Genomic DNA, 17,838 nt, shown 5'->3' on the forward strand with positions numbered 1-17,838 from the left:
CCAAATACATAGAAACTAGAAACAGGAGGAGGCCATTTGGCCCTTCAGGCCTGCTGCACCATTGATTGCGATCAAATTCAATATTCTCATCCCCCCACATATCCCTTGATCCCTTTAGCCCCAAGAGCTATATCTAATTTCTTCTTGAAATCACACAACAATTTGGCCTCAACTACATTCTGTAGTAGTGAATTCCACACATTCACCACCCTCTGGGTGAAGAAATTTTCCTCACCTCAGTTCTAAAAGGTTTACCCTTACCCTCAAACTATGACCCCAAGTTCTGGACTCCCCCACCATTGGGAACATTCTTTCTGAATCTACCCTGTCTAAACCTATTAGAATTTTATAAGTTTCTATGAGATCTCCTCTCACTCTTCTAATCTTAACCAATTTGGTCTCTCCTCATATGACAGACCTGCCATCCCAGGAATCAGTCTGATAAACCTTCGCTGTACTCCCTCTATAGCAAGGACATCCTTCCTCAGATAAGGATAACCAAACTGCACAGACAATACTCCAGATGTGGCCTCACCAACACCCTATACAATTGCAGTAAAACATCCCTATTCCTATACTCAAACCCTCTCACTATGAAGGCCAACATACCATTTGCCGCCTTTAGTGCCTGCTGTACCTGCGTGCTTACTTTCAGCGACTGATGCACGAGGACACCAAAGTCTCGCTGAGTATCCACCTCTCTCAATTTACACCCATTCAAATAATAATCTGTCTTCCTATTATTGCTACCAAAGTGGATAACCTCATATTTATCCACATTATTCTGCACCTGCCATACAGATACCCGCACACTCAGCCTTTCCAAACCACGCTGAAGCATTTCTGCATCTTCCTTGCAGCTCACTCTCTACCCAACTTTGTACCATCTGCAACTTTATAGGTAATACATTTAGTTCCCTCTTCTAAATCATTAATATATAATGTGAACATTTGGGGTCCTAACGCAGATCCCTGCGGAACCCCACTAGTCACTGACTGCCAATCAGGAAAAGATTCATTAATGCCAACTCTTTGCTTCCTATCTGCTAACCAGCTTTTTATCCATCTCAAAACATTACCCACAATCCCATGCACTTTACCTTTACATAGTAGTCTGTTATGTGAGACCTTGTCAAAAGCCTTCTGAACGTCTAAATAAATCACATCCACTGGTTCTCCTCGGTCAACTCTACTAGTTACATCCTCAAAGAATTCCAATAGATTCGTCAAGCTTGATTTCCCTTTTGTAAATCCATGCTGACTTTGCCTGATTATGTCACTGCTTTTCAAGTGCTGAGCTATGAAATCCTTGATCATGGACTCCAGCAACTTCCCCAGTACTGACGATGTACTGATGTATAATTTTAGCAATCGCAAAGCCTTTGAAAAATCGAATATGATATTCATCTGTCCTTCTCTATCGTTCTGGTTAGTTAGCTGCAACTTCCGTTTCAAAAAGCCCAGCCCAGAGCAAGGATCACATCCATTTTCCCACGACTGTTTTTAAATTCATCGCTCATACAAAAATAGATCCACATTCATATTTTTTAAAAATCCTTTGCAAAAATGGATGGCAGAGCATTTGTTTTCCTGGCTGTACGTCCCTGCGAAAGATTAGACCAATTTTATTTTAAGTCCTTTTTTGTTAAATCCACAGATAAACTTTCGATGTAAACCAACGTTCCGGGAGTCTGGGTCACGCAATATTCGGGAGGTAAGTGGATGCCTGAGCAGCAGTGATAATAAAACAGAGTTATCACTTTTGTTGATGTTTAATATGAAGCTAAACCCTGCTGGAATTAAGGAAGGACCTGACCGCAGTGTCTACATACAGCCGAGATCCAGACACTGTCATTGGAACATCTTTCAAGGCTCCTTTCCCATATTTCTGACTGTCCTTATGATTATATCTATTGAATTTAAGAACTGAATTGGATTTTGGACAGTGCCTTATCGCATCTTTATTCAAAAGAAATACACTTGAAGAAAATTGCAAAGCAACTTATAAAACCTATTTTCATTTCTTTTATATTAACCCCAATGGGAAAATTGGTTTTGCTGGTTGAAGCTGCGCAGAAGTTTTGGTTTATTATCACCAAATGCATCCTCCTAGTTCATCCTTTAATACATTTGGGGAGGATTGAGCTCTGCTTAAGGATATAAGACCATGAGAAATAGGAACAGGCATAGGCCATTCAGCCCTTCGAGCCTGTTCCACTGTTTAATAAAATCATGATCTAACACCCGCTAAGACCACTTTCCTGCCTTCCCTCCGTAACCCTTAATCATAGAATCCTACAGTGCAGAAGGAGTCCATTTGGCCCATCGAGTCTGCACTGATCACAATCCCACCTGGGCCCCACAACCCCATGCATTTATCCTAGTTAGTCCCCCTGACACTAAGGAGCAATTCAGCATGGCCAATCCACCTGACCCACGCATCTTTGGACTGTGGGAGGAAATCGGAGCACCCGGAGGAAACCCACGCAGGCAGGGGGAGAATGTGCAAACTCCACACAGACAGTCACCCGAGGTCAGAATTGAACCCGGGCCTCTGGCACTGTGAGGCAGCAGTGCCAACCACTGTGCCACCATGCTGCCCTAACCTATCGATCGCAGCCTAGAAACTGTTCAAGGACTTGACCTCCACAGGTAAAAAAATTCCAAAGATTCACCACTACTCTTTGCGAGAGGAAATTCTTCCTTAAATCCATCTTAAATGTGCACCCACTTATTCTGCAACTGTCTAGTGTTCACCAACCTATAAGTGCCGCCTGTGCATAGCTTTACTTCATTCATTCTTGGAATATGGGAATCATAACAAGACCAGCATTTATTAGTTGTCCATTGTTGCTCTTGAGAAGGTGTGGATGGGTCACCTTCCGGAACCGCTTGGTCCGCGTGGTGTCGGTGCACCCGCAGTGCTGTTCGGTAGAGGCTGCCAGGAGTTTGAGCCCGTGCCGATGAAGAAAAGGCCATGCCTGGATGGTGTGTTACCTGGAAGGTTGCTGGTTGGAGCTGATGGTATTCCCATGCATGTCCCACTTTGTGCCTTGTACTGCAACTGAATCAAAAAGTACAGAGTCATGCCTGAGACTTCCAGATGGTTAATCTCTCCCCTGTACCTACAAAACCACTTCTAATATTAGAATAACAAGTCCGTCTCTGGGCCTTGTGCTGTCCCCTATTGCACAACATGCAATGGAATGGCGTGAAATGAGCTTAGAAGGACTAGCATAAGCATGACTGGTCATATTACAGAATTATTACTGTGCAGAAGGAGGCCATTTTGGCCCATCATGTCTGTACCAACTCATCAAATGAGCATCATTGCCCTATGAATGGCTTAATGAATTTTCAGGTTAGCAATATATGTATTAAATCTTAATGATCTTAGTGCCATTCCCTTAATGGCTTAGTGCCATTCTCCTGCCTTTTCCCCGTACTCCCTGCACATTGCTTCAATTCAGATAATCACTTAACGCCCTCTTTGAATGTCATGATTGAATCTGTCTCCGCCACCCTTCCAGACAGTGCATTCCAGACCTGGCCGACTCACTGTGTGAGAAAGCTTTTTCTCACGTTCTCACACAAAGTTTATTTATTAGTCACATGTAGGCTTACATTCACAGTGCAATGAAGTTGCTGTGAAAATCCCCTAGTCCCCACACTCCGGCACCTGTTCGGGTAACACTGAGGGAGAATTTAGCATGGCCAATGCACCTAACCAGCATGTCTTATGGATTGTGGGAGGAAACTGGAGCACCCGGAGGAAATCCACACAGACACGGGGAGAATGCGCAGACTCCACACTGACAGTGACCCAAGCCGGGAATCGAACCCAGATCCCTGGCATTGTGAGGCAGCAGTGCTAACCACTGTGCCACCATACCGCCACATCTTCAGGTTTGAGCAATCTCTGGCTATCAGACTATTGATCAAATGAGAACAAAGAATTAATGATAGCAAGTCAATTCGATGAGTAATACTTGGTTCCTCCAAAATTGTGAAAGTGCTAACGCTGAGGTTCACATGGCACCGCCCCCACCCCCCAGTGGCAAATATCATCTGAACAATTTGTTTTGAGTTTTGCTCAGCACAGGATACAAGTTTGATTTACAGATAGGTGCAGTGTGAGCATCTTTATGCCACTGAAAAATGCCAGACTAGTTTGGGAAGGGAGAGATGGTAACCACACAGGAACAAAAAGTGAATCAGTTCCCACTCTCACAGAAAGGATTCCTTCACTTGGTAGCACAAGAGCCGGTGGCCAATAGAGACTGGGGAGGGAAAGAAAGAATGTGAGAAATTATCACATGACATGGGATGGTGGCACAGCGATTAGCACTGCTGTCTCACAGCGCCAGGGACCCGGGTTCAATTCCAGCCTCGGGTGACTGTCTGTGTGGAGTTTGCATGTTCTCCCCGTGTCTGTGTGGGTTTCTTCCGGGTGCCCCGGTTTCTCCCGCATTCCAAAGATGTGCGGGTTAGGTGTATTGGCCATGATAAATTGACCCTTAGCGTTAGGGGGATTTGCAGGGTAAATAGGTGAGGTTATGGGAATAGGGTCTGGGTGAGATTGTTTTCAGTGCAGATTCGATGGGCCAAATGGCCTCCTTCTGTACTGTAGGGATTCTATGATTCTATGTGAATGGGTTTCCAGTTTCAAACTGAACAAATTATTATTCCTTTTGCTTTTTCAGCCGACGTTTGTACGGCACCATTGGGTTCATCGGAGGCGCCAAGAGGGGAAGTGCAAACAGTGCGGCAAGGTATGCGCAATGTGTGTACGTTTACGTGTAAGACATTCCAGCATTAACATGCTGCAGAGAAGAGTAATTCCTTAAGAATAAAGTTTACCTCTGAGACTAAAAGTAATATTTTAGAGCAGATTATTTGGATAACTAAATCTAAACGGCAAACACCCAGGCTGTGCACAGTTTTGAAGAACTTTCATCAAAATCTTGGGAAGAACCTAAAATAACAGTTAGTCTTACTTCGGTGGTCAGTAAGTTAATGGAAAAGGTCCTGAGGGATAGGATTTATGACCATTTGGAAAGATGCAGCTTAATCTGGGATAGTCAACACGGATTCGTGAAGGGTAAGTCTTGCCTCACAAATTTGATTGAATGCTTTGAGGAGGTAACTCAGTGTGTAGATGAAGGTAGAGCAGTTGATGTCGTATACGTGGATTTTAGTAAGGCGTTTGATAAGGTTCCCCATGGTCGGCTCATGAAGAAAGTAAGGAGGTGTGGGATAGAGGGAAATTTGGCCGATTGGGTAAGTAACTGGCTATCTCATAGAAGACAGAGGGTGGTGGTGATGGATGGAAAATTTTCAGACTGGAGACCAGGTACCAGCAGTGTACCACAGGGATCAGTACTGGGTCCTCTGCTATTTGTGATTTTTATCAATGACTTGGAGGAGGGGGCTGAAGGGTGGGTCAGTAAATTTGCTGATGACACCAAGATTGGTGGAGTAGTGGATGAGGTGGAGGGCTGTTGTAGGCAGCAAAGAGACATTAATAGGTTGCAGAGCTGGGCTGAAAAATGGCAGATGGAGTTTAACCCTGATAAGTGCGAGGTGATTCATTTTGGTAGGACTAATTTAAATGCGGATTACAGGGGGGTCAACGGCAGGGTTCTGAGGAATGTGGAGGAGCAGAGAGATCTTGGGGTTCATATCCACAGATCTCTGAAGGTTGCCACTCAAGTGGATAGAGCCTTGAAGAAGGCCTATAGTGTGTTAGTGTTTATTAACAGGGGGTTTGAGTTTAAGAGCCGTGGGGTTATGCAGCAACTGTACAGGACCTTGGTGAGACCACATTTGGAATATTGTGTGCAGTTCTGGTCACCTCACTATAAGAAGGACGTGGAAGCATTGGAAAGAGTGCAAAGGAGATTTATCAGGATGCTGCTTGGTTTGAAGTGTAGGTCTTATGAGGAAAGGTTGTGGGAGCTAGGGCTTTTCTCTTTAGAGCGGAGGAGGATGAGAGGCGACTTAATAGAGATTTTTAAGATGATGAGGGGGATAGACAGAGTGGACGTTCAGAGACTATTTCCTCGGGTGGATGTAGCTGTTACTAGGGGGCATAACTATAAGGTTCGTGGTGAGAGATATAGGAGGGATGTCCGAGGTAGGTTCTTTACTCAAGAGAGTGGTTGGGGGTGTGGAATGGACTGCCTGCTGTGATATTGGAGTCGGACACTTTAGGAACTTTCAAGCGGTTATTGGATAAGCACATGGAGCACACCAGAATGGTAGGGAGTGGGATAGCTTGATCTTGGTTTCGGACAAAGCTCGGCACAACATTGAGGGCCGAAGGGCCTGTACTGTGCTGTACTGTTCTATAACACTTAATTAAAATAGCACTTCCTTTGAGTCCATTGCAGTAATGAATATCAACATCAGCTAATGTAGCAATCGGTGTGTGAACTGGGGACCTGTCTTGTCAGTATTAATGTTCATATTTGGGGGAGCATGAATCTTCAGGTTAGCAATATATGTATTAAATCTTAATGATCATTGAGCTTGGTACAGGAATTCCCATCACCAGTGTGGTTAATTGTGAATTGGTTGCTCATTTACTGTTGGGTTCATGCAGCTGGATTGCATCACTGTTCAGAGCAGCCAGAAGTAATGGGGCTGAGATCATAGAATCCTACAGTGCAGAAGGAGCCATTTGGCCCATCGAGTCTGCACCAACTACAATCCCAGGCCATAACCTCATGCATTTACCCTAGCTAATTCCCGTGACACTAAGGGGTAATTTAGCATGGCCAATCCACCTAACCTGCACATCTTTGGACTGTGGGAGGAAACCGGAGCACCTGGAGGAAACCCATGCAGACACAGGGAGAATGTGCAGACTCCACACAGACAGTGAGCCAAGCCGGGAATCGAACCCGGGTCCCTAGTGCTGTAAGGCAACAGTACTAATCACTTGTGCCGCCCACAAGATTGCTGGTGGTCTTTGAAAGTAGGATGTTGAGGAAGCTGCAGAACACAATCTGCAGGGGAGGTTGGGGCGGGCGGTGGAGGGGGAGGGGGCATGTTTTCAATGGGAGGAGGAGGTGGGGGGCACTAATGTTGGTGCACAGTCAGGGGACATGTCCAGGAAGATGATTACTGTGGACATGAGCTCTTAGCACTTTAGTGCTTCCTAAAGCTTCTGGTGAGACTTCCAAAGTGCCCAATTCATCTACATATACAAACCACCGAAGTCCACGAACAATCAAATCAGCAAAATACTGCGGATGCTGGGATCTGAAACAACAATAGGGAATGGGGGAAAACTCTGCAGCTCTGGCAGTATCAGTAAGGAGGGAAACAGAGTTAATGTTTCGAGTCTGCTTGACTCTTCTTCAGAACTTGGGAGAGGGAGAAATGTGTTGGATATTAAGCTGTAACTGTAAGAGATTGCAACAAGATAGAGCAAGCTTAAGAACACAAGATAGATGGCCTGGTGTGGGAAAGGGTAGTGGGGGAGGTGGGGGGTTTGGGGGTGGGGGGGAGGATTATTGCATTGACACAATAAACGTATGGAATATTTTTTTTAAAAGGTCTTTAAAACTGGAGGGGAAAGGTCACAGTTTAAAGTTGTTGAGCTCAATGTTGAATCCTAAGGGCTATAATGTGCCGATGGGAAGATGAGATGCTGCTTTACGAGCTTGTGTTGGGCTTCATTGCAGCATTGCAGCAGGCCAGGGATGAACACGTGGGTGTGAGAGCAAGGTGCTGAGTTAAAATGGCAGAGCAGGAAGGTTCGGGATCATGTTTGCGGGCAGAGTGAGGGTGTTCTGTGAAGTGGTCATCCTGTCCGCGTTTAATCTCCCCAAAGCCGATAAACAGTCTACTGATTAACCTGTTAGGATCTTTGCATAGCCTGCATCTCTATTTATTATAATCCATAGGGGCCTCTGAAATGTCTAGCCTCATTAATTACAGGGAAGGCAGTAGTGTAGTGCTATTGTCACTGGACTAGGAATCCAGGGACGCAGTGGGTAATGCTCTGGGGACCCTGGTTCGAATCCCACCTTGGCAGAAGGTGAAATTTGAAATCAATAAAAAATCTGGAATTGAAAGTCTGATGATGACCATGAAACGATTGTCGATTGCGGTAAAAAGCCCATTTGATTCGTTATTGGCCTTTAGGGGAGGAAATTTGCCGTCCTTTCCCGGTCGTGCCGACATGTGACTCTGGACCCACAGCAATGTGATTGACTCTGAGATGCCCTCGGGGATGGGCAATAAATGCTGACCCAGTCAGCGATGCCCACATCCCAAGACCAAAAAATAATAACCCATTGTCCAGTGAATGACGAGAATTTATTTGGGGAGAAGAAACTGAATGCAGTTACGGTGACATTTCACAAAGTTAGCTGGGGATGTTAGTCTGAGAGATAAACTCCTTTCACTTTCCCACCCCACATCGTGTAAGAAAGTAGTCCATTCCTCCCTAGTGGAAGAGGTTTGAATATTTTGGGTGCTGGTTTGCTGAAAGTGGATCTGGTAAGTTGGGTTCTTGTCTGGAGGTCACTGTGTCGATGGTGGGAGTGGTTGGTTTCTCAGTGACAGCCTCTTGTACTAATGGCCTGTTGGAGCTGACTTTGGTTGCCTCCTGACTCACTTCCTTACTGTTATATCTTCTTTCCCGTTCCTCCTCCCCCTGCCCCCACCCCACACAGGGTTTCCAGCAGAAGTTTACGTTTCACAGTAAGGAGATTGTCGCGATCAGCTGTTCCTGGTGCAAGCAAGCAGTAAGTTTTCTGTTTCGAAGGGAATCAATTTTATCTGGAAGCAAGTCTGATTCTGCTCAGAAATACAAGACTGAAAAACTGCTGGGAACACTGAGCAGATCAGGCAGTGACTGCAGAGAAGGACATTCAGCTAATGTTTCAGCTCACAAATGTTTGTCAAAATTGGGAGCTGTTCTAGAGCAGGGTGTGGGGTAGGGTGGGGGAGTTCAATGTGTGCGTGTCTGGCTCACTTACTGTCTCAAGGTGCTCACCCACTCACTGCCCCACACACACCCACTCACTGCCCCACACACACCCACTCACTGCCCCCCATACACTCACTCACTGCCCCCCCACTCACTGCCCCACACACACACCCACTCACTGCCCCACACACACCCACTCACTGCCCCACACACACACCCACTCACTGCCCCACACACACCCACTCACTGCCCCACACACACACCCACTCACTGCCCCACACACACACCCACTCACTGCCCCACACACACCCATTCACTGCCCCACACACACCCACTCACTGCCCCACACGCACACCCACTCACTGCCCCACACGCACCCACTCACTGCCCCATACACACCCACTCACTGCCCACACGCACACCACTCACTGCCCCACACACACCCACTCACTGCCCCACACACACCCACTCACTGCCCCACACGCACCCACTCACTGCCCCACATGCACCCACTCACTGCCCCACACACACACCCACTCACTGCCCCACACGCACACCACTCACTGCCCCACACACACACCACTCACTGCCCCACACACACCCACTCACTGCCCCACACACACCCACTCACTGCCCCACACACACCCACTCACTGCCCCACACACACCCACTCACTGCCCCACACACACCCACTCACTGCCCCACACGCACCCACTCACTGCCCCACACGCACACCCACTCACTGCCCCACACACACACCCACTCACTGCCCCACACACACACCCACTCACTCCCTGCCCCACACGCACACCCACTCACTGCCCCACACGCACACCCACTCACTGCCCCACACGCACACCCACTCACTGCCCCACACGCACACCCACTCACTGCCCCACACGCACACCCACTCACTGCCCCACACACACACCCACTCACTGCCCCACACACACCCACTCACTGCCCCACACACACACCCACTCACTGCCCCACACGCACACCCACTCACTGCCCCACACGCACACCCACTCACTGCCCCACACACACCCACTCACTGCCCCACACGCACACCCACTCACTGCCCCACACGCACACCCACTCACTGCCCCACACGCACACCCACTCACTGCCCCACACGCACACCCACTCACTGCCCCACACACACACCCACTCACTGCCCCACACACACCCACTCACTGCCCCACACGCACACCCACTCACTGCCCCACACGCACACCCACTCACTGCCCCACACGCACACCCACTCACTGCCCCACACGCACATCCACTCACTGCCCCACACGCACACCCACTCACTGCCCCACACGCACACCCACTCACTGCCCCACACGCACATCCACTCACTGCCCCACACGCACACCCACTCACTGCCCCACACACACACCCACTCACTGCCCCACATACACTCACTCCCTGCCCCACACACACACCCACTCACTGCCCCACACGCACACCCACTCACTGCCCCACACACACACCCACTCACTGCCCCACACGCACACCCACTCACTGCCCCACACACACACCCACTCACTGCCCCACATACACTCACTCCCTGCCCCACACACACACCCACTCACTGCCCCACACGCACACTCACTCCCTGCCCCACACACACACCCACTCACTGCCCCACACGCACACCCACTCCCTGCCCCACACACACACCCACTCACTGCCCCACACGCACACCCACTCACTGCCCCACACACACACCCACTCACTGCCCCACACGCACACCCACTCCCTGCCCCACACACACACCCACTCACTGCCCTACACGCTCATCCACTCACTGCCCCACACGCACACCCACTCACTGCCCCACACGCACACCCACTCACTGCCCCACACACACACCCACTCACTGCCCTACACGCTCATCCACTCACTGCCCCACACGCACACCCACTCACTGCCCCACACACACACCCACTCACTGCCCCACACGCACACCCACTCACTGCCCCACACGCTCATCCACTCACTGCCCCACACGCACACCCACTCACTGCCCCACACGCACACCCACTCACTGCCCCACACGCACACCCACTCACTGCCCCACACGCACACCCACTCACTGCCCCACACGCACACCCACTCACTGCCCCACACGCACACCCACTCACTGCCCCACACACACACCCACTCACTGCCCCACACGCACCCACTCGCTGCCCCACACGCACACCCACTCGCTGCCCCACACGCACACCCACCCGCTGCCCCACACGCACACCCACCCGCTGCCCCACACGCACACCCACTCGCTGCCCCACACGCACCCACTCGCTGCCCCACACACACACCCACTCGCTGCCCCACACGCACACCCACTCGCTGCCCCACACGCACACCCACCCGCTGCCCCACACGCACACCCACCCGCTGCCCCACACGCACACCCACCCGCTGCCCCACACGCACACCCACCCGCTGCCCCACACGCACCCACTCGCTGCCCCACACGCACACCCACTCGCTGCCCCACACGCACCCACTCGCTGCCCCACACGCACACCCACTCGCTGCCCCACACGCACACCCACTCGCTGCCCCACACGCACACCCACTCACTGCCCCACACACACCCACTCGCTGCCCCACACGCACCCACTCGCTGCCCCACACGCACCCACTCACTGCCCCACACGCACCCACTCGCTGCCCCACACACACCCACTCACTGCCCCACACGCACCCACTCGCTGCCCCACACGCACACCCACTCACTGCCCCACACGCACACCCACCCGCTGCCCCACACGCACACCCACTCGCTGCCCCACACGCACCCACTCGCTGCCCCACACGCACACCCACCCGCTGCCCCACACGCACCCACTCGCTGCCCCACACACACACCCACACACACACCCACACGCACACCCACTCGTTGCCATGCCCACATTGCATCCTTGCCTCTTAGTCTATTCTGGTGTCTTGATGCTTGCAACAAGCACCTGAACCGACTGTGTAATTATATTTGAGGGGTGGGAGATAGAGGGTGGATAACTGCAATGCTTAATCTTTTCCTCATGCTGTTTCCTTCACCCTTTCCTCAGTATCACAACAAGGTGACCTGCTTTATGCTGCAACAGATTGAGGAGCCGTGTACGCTCGGTGCTCACGCTGCTGTTATTATTCCCCCAACCTGGATCATCCGGGTGAGACGGGCTCAGGTGAGGAACACTTCCTGAATGGTCCCTGTGCCGGATACTCTTCCAAGCTCACCCTCTGCTCATTAGTAACTCCCACCTTTCCTTTCCTCCAAGAACTCACTGAAGTCAAGCAAAAAGAAAAAGCGGACCTCGTTCAAAAGGAAATCCAGTAAAAAAGGAGCAGAGGTAAACAACCCTGTCACTTTATTTTAAATTGTCGAGTGGGATTTTCCAGTCCCGCCTGCTACAGGATGGATCATTCCTGCTTGAAGTCAACAGACCTTTTACTGGTTCGTTTGATTTGATTTGATTTATTATTGTCACAGGTATTAACATACCGTGAAAAGTATTGTTTCTTGCATGCTATACAGACAAAGCATACCGTTCATAGAGAAGGAAACGAGAGAGTGCAGAATGTAGTGTTAGTCATAGCTAGGGTGTAGAGAAAGATCAACTCAATGCAAGGTAAGTCCATTCAAAAGTCTCATGGCAGCAGGGAAGAAGCTGTTCTTGAGTCGGTTGTTGCATGATCCCAGACTTTTGTATCTTTTTCCCGATGGAAGAAGGTGGAAGAGAGAATGTCCGGGGTGTGTGGGGTCCTTAATTATGCTGGCTGCTTTTCCGGGAAGTGTAAACAGAGTCAATGGCTGGGAGGCTGGTTTGTGTGATGGACTGGGCTTCGTTCACGACCTGTTGTAGTTTCCTGCGGTCTTGGGCAGAGCAAGAGCCCTACCAAGCTGTGATACAACCAGAAAGAATGCTTTCTATGGTGCATCTGTAGAAGTTGGTGAGGGTTGTAGCGGACATACCAAATTTCCTTAGTCTTCTAAGAAAGTAGAGACGTTGGTGGGCTTTCTTAACTATAGTGTCAGCATGGGGGGACCAGGACAGGGTTGTTAATGATCTGGACACCTAAAACCAGACTCTCTCGATCATTTCTACTTCGTCCCCATTGATGTAGACCGGGGCATGCCCTCCACGATGCTTCCTAAAGTCAATGACTGTGGTCATTTATTGGCCATGGGCAGAACTGGAAAATCCCAGCCATTGTTGAGGTTTATTACTGCTGGAATATGGATTCAGCAGCATTCCAGGAACATTTAGATTTGTATTGGGAAGAATAGGAATGAATGGGGGATGAAAGATGGTGATTTTCTTTTTGTTTTTAGCTTGTCTTCAGGAAATAGCCATTGCTCACAAGGCCAGCATTGATTGCCCGTCGCTGAGTGCCCTTGAGGCAGTGGTGGGTGACGTGCCTTTTTGAGCCACTGCAGTCTGTATGGTGAAGGCTAAGACACAGTGCCAGTTATCCGTGTTCTGTGCCATGGGCCAGTGATGAGGACTGGCCAAGCAAAATCCAACCTCAGCTCTGAAGAAGAATCATCCAAACTCGAAACGTTGGCGCTGTTCTATCTGCACAGATACAGTCCGACCCGCTGAGATTTTCCAGCATTTTCTACCTTTTGAATCATGTCTTCAGTCACCCCAGTTTGTTCCTATTCACTGCTTGTTTCCCTGTGCAGTGCAATGAGAGATTCTGGTGGTTAATTGGAAGCAGTTGGTCAGTTTTCCAGGTTGTGACCTCCCCTCCTGGGCAAGTGCAGCTGCCGCAGGGGAAGCTGCAAGCCACACGTTGTCGGTGATTGTTCAAAATCATCTGCAAAGCAGCTCATCCTCGGAGTGTGGCTCACTGCTTTGATATTCGCCGCTCTGCCTGGAGCAGTTGGTGTTCTGGACTGACTTTTTCCCTTCTCACACAGGAAGGAAGATGGCGACCGTTCATCATAAAGCCCATTCCATGTTCGCTGATGAAACCGTTACTGGTGTTCGTCAATCCCAAAAGTGGAGGAAATCAGGTGTGTGTGCGCGTGTGCGCGGTCCCCCTCTCTCACAGGGCAGGAAGAAATGAGTGGGCAGCCTGTGGACAAAACCATGCCGCAAAAGCTTTTGGCGATGCCCACTGGAGTCTGCACCAGGACCACTGCTTGCTTTCTGTGTCTCTGTCTCATACGATAATAGGATTTGTGTACAGGGTGGGGGTGCTTCACCAAGAGTTAGATCCAGACACAGACTGGTCGCTGGGCAAGGTGTGACGAGTTGGAATCAGAGCTAGATCCTTGACACAAAGCACTGATTTAGGAGAGAGAAAAGAAACGGGAAAGAAATGGGCAAAATCAGAGGATCTGCACTAACTCTGCATGTAGCTCGCTTCCAGCTGCTGATTTATTCCCAGTTTTATTTTGTATGATTCATAGAATCCCTACAGTGCAGAAGGAGGCCATTCGGCCCATCGAGTCTGCACAGACAACAATCCCATCTAGGCTCTATCCCCATAATCCCACATATTTACCCTGCTAATCCCTCTAACCTACGCATCCCGGGACACCAAGGGGCAATTTAGCATGTTTAGAGTGTGCGAGGAAACCGGAGCACCCAGAGGAAACCCACGCAGACTCAGGGAGAACATGCAGACTCTGCACAGACAGTGATCCAAGCCAGGAATCGAACCTGGGGCTGTGAGGCAGCAGTGCTAACCACTATGGTACCATGCTGCCCTAACCACTGTGCCACCGTGCCGTGAAGCCTTAATCTGACAAGTCAGGTAGATGCTGGATAGGCTGTGCACAGCTGGTCATTGAGTGGTTAGTTATATATTGATTAGTGAGCCTCACGTTCTCTCTGTATGAGAGAAGGATGTTTTTTTTATAAAAGTTTATTTATTAGTGTCACAAGTAGGCTTATATTAACATTACAATGAAGTTACTGTGGAAAATCCCCTAGTCGCTACACTCTGGCGCCTGTTAGGGTACACTGATGGAGAATTTAGTGTGACCAGTGCACCTATCCAGCACGTCTTTTGGAGTGTGGGAGGGAACTGGAGCACCCGGAGGAAACCCACGCAGACATGGGGAGAACGTGCAGACTCCGCACAGAGAGTGACCCAAGCTGGGAATCGAACCCAAGTTCCTGGCGTTGTGAGGCGGCAGTGCTAACCACCGTGCCACCGTGCCTTCTGTATCCAGCCCACTCTGTATAATGTGTGTTTAATAATACCTCATCAGGTTAGAATCACATAGCCTTCACTGTGTCACTATTCCATTTACAGGGAGCAAAGATTATCCAGTCATTCATGTGGTATCTGAACCCAAGACAAGTCTTCGACATGTGTCAAGGGGGACCGAAGGAGGCGTAAGTATTGGATGAGGACAAATGTTCGGGTCTGATGGAGCTGTGGATATTTTGTGGGGGGAGGGGGAGGGGTGTGTGGAAAAAGATCCTCCAATGAAATTGGCAGTGAACTTTGACATGTTCAGCAATGTTGCATTTTGGGACCCAGAGGAAGTCCCACTCTGAATACCTGCGTAGTAGGTATTTGGGAATTGTAAACTTCCAAATGACAGAGATATATGCTGGAATTCTACTGCCTGCCCGCCACAGGAATCGGAGCGGGCGAGGGGCAGACAGTGGGAAGCTCCATTGACCTCGGGTGGGATTTTCCGGTCTCGGGTCAAGCGAGGCTGTAAATTCCCACCAATTCTGTCCGAATGATGATTCCCAGAGGTTTGCACTGCTGGTCTGGAATAAATTGTCCCTCTGTTTCCTTTGCTGTTTTTAAACCGGGAACATGAGCATGTGATCACTTCTCTCTTTGAGACTGATGTGTGTTTTGTGTGTTCTCTGTGTATGTGTGTGTGTTCTCTGTGTATGTGTGTTCTCTGTGTGTGTGTGTTCTCTGTGTGTGTGTGTGTGTGTGTGTGTGTGTGTGTTCTCTGTGTGTGTGTGTGTGTGTGTTCGTTCTCTGTGTGTGTGTGTGTTCTCTGTGTGTGTGTGTGTGTTCTGTGTGTGTGTGTGTGTTCTCTGTGTGTGTGTGTGTTCTCTGTGTGTGTGTGTGTGTTCTCTGTGTGTGTGTGTGTGTGTTCTCTGTGTGTGTGTGTGTTCTCTGTGTGTGTGTGTGTGTGTGTGTTCTCTGTGTGTGTGTGTATGTTCTCTGTGTGTGTGTGTGTTCTCTGTGTGTGTGTGTTCTCTGTGTGTGTGTGTGTGTGTGTTCTCTGTGTGTGTGTGTGTGTTCTCTGTGTGTGTGTGTGTTCTCTGTGTGTGTGTGTTCTCTGTGTGTGTGTGTGTGTTCTCTGTGTGTGTGTGTGTTCTCTGTGTGTGTGTGTGTTCTCTGTGTGTGTGTGTGTGTGTGTGCGTTCTCTGTGTGTGTGTGTGTGTGTTCTCTGTGTGTGTGTGTGTGTGTTCTCTGTGTGTGTGTGTGTGTTCTCTGTGTTCTCTGTGTGTGTGTGTTCTCTGTGTGTGTGTGTGTGTGTGTTCTCTGTGTGTGTGTGTGTGTTCTCTGTGTGTGTGTGTGTTCTCTGTGTTCTCTGTGTGTGTGTGTGTGTTCTGTGTGTGTGTGTGTGTGTTCTCTGTGTGTGTGTGTTTGTTTATTTTAAAGTTCCTGTTTTCTGTGCAGGTTAGAGCTGTATCGAAAGGTTCAGAACTTACGAATCCTGGCCTGTGGAGGTGACGGCACTGTGAGTGTTCAATATATCGCCCTTGCTTTTGGCCACTGTGTAGTCTGCTCTGTAAATGAAAGATGACAATTGTTTGTTGGGATTCACTTCAAAACAAAGGTCCCACTTGATGTGGAGGTCAACAGCTGCTGTGATAGTGTGACCACCTTGCTGCCATTATGAGCTTGTTTCCTCCAGTTGAACATTAGGAAGACCCTCATCTACAATACCCACTGTTCCATGGCCACTGCCCCTTTCACAATCTGCTAACTCAGGACAGACCCATCTATTCACGGTCTTGGTGCTCGATCAAACCCCGAGCAGAGATGCTGACCACATGTCTGCTCCATCACCCACTCTCTGATATTGTTGGCCTGCACTCTCCAGCACAGACCCAAACTTTCTGTCCTTCCAACCATATCCTGGTGTGAGCTTTCCCCTTTCCCCTATTCTCCCACATTCGATGATGTGCCTTTTGCTGCCTGAAGCCCATTCTCTGGAAAATCCTCCCCAAACCACTTGAGTATCCACCTCCCAATCCACATCCCTAAAATCCCATCTCTTTACCGAACTTCTATGCCCTTCCCTAACTCTCCCGTGACTTTATAATTTTCTTGCCCGCGCCTTCCTCCTTTCTCCTTCGCCATTTCTAGCACTGGGACAGTGGTACAGTTTTAATGTGATGCACTGGGACAGTGGTATTGTTTTTAATGTAATGCACTGGGACAGTGGTACAGTTTTAATGTGGTGCACTGGGACAGTGGTACAGTTTTAATGTGGTGCACTGGGACAGGTGTACAGATTTTATGTGATGCACTGGGACAGGTGTACAGATTTAATGTGGTGCACTGGGACAGTGGTATTGTTTTTAATGTGGTGCACTGGGACAGTGGTATTGTTTTTAATGTGGTGCACTGGGACAGTGGTACAGATTTTATGTGGTGCAGACATCAGGCTGCTATCATCCCATTATCCACCACGTCCAGACATCCCACTGCTTCATTTCTGACATCAAAGCAAACTTACGCAGGCTGCTTCTTATCTGCAGTGGCAATTCTATTCCCCAAGAACGTACCGACCACAGTGTTCACTGAACAATTAGAATCTGTTGTTCTAGAGAGATCAAACCCATCCCATCTGCAAATATACATTGCATAACATGCTATATAGAAAATATGTAACATCTGATACACCTGGGTAGAGGTATGGGCGGTCAGCT

General features: G+C 49.4%; 1 protein-coding gene across 2 annotated transcripts in view; it reads left to right on the plus strand.

Annotated features, from left to right (window-relative positions):
- dgkza (diacylglycerol kinase, zeta a) overlaps nucleotides 1–17,838 on the plus strand; it is a 515,809-nt gene that overhangs the window by 246,723 nt on the left and 251,248 nt on the right. For both annotated transcript variants that reach the window (XM_078220418.1, XM_078220419.1), the window contains 8 exons: nucleotides 1,658–1,714; nucleotides 4,704–4,772; nucleotides 8,688–8,759; nucleotides 12,034–12,150; nucleotides 12,244–12,315; nucleotides 13,890–13,985; nucleotides 15,236–15,318; nucleotides 16,580–16,640. In XM_078220418.1, the coding sequence (XP_078076544.1) occupies nucleotides 1,658–1,714; nucleotides 4,704–4,772; nucleotides 8,688–8,759; nucleotides 12,034–12,150; nucleotides 12,244–12,315; nucleotides 13,890–13,985; nucleotides 15,236–15,318; nucleotides 16,580–16,640 (627 nt within the window). The remainder of the gene's footprint in view (nucleotides 1–1,657; nucleotides 1,715–4,703; nucleotides 4,773–8,687; nucleotides 8,760–12,033; nucleotides 12,151–12,243; nucleotides 12,316–13,889; nucleotides 13,986–15,235; nucleotides 15,319–16,579; nucleotides 16,641–17,838) is intronic.

This window comes from Mustelus asterias, chromosome 9, assembly GCF_964213995.1.
Source record: "Mustelus asterias chromosome 9, sMusAst1.hap1.1, whole genome shotgun sequence".
Taxonomy (NCBI): domain Eukaryota; kingdom Metazoa; phylum Chordata; class Chondrichthyes; order Carcharhiniformes; family Triakidae; genus Mustelus; species Mustelus asterias.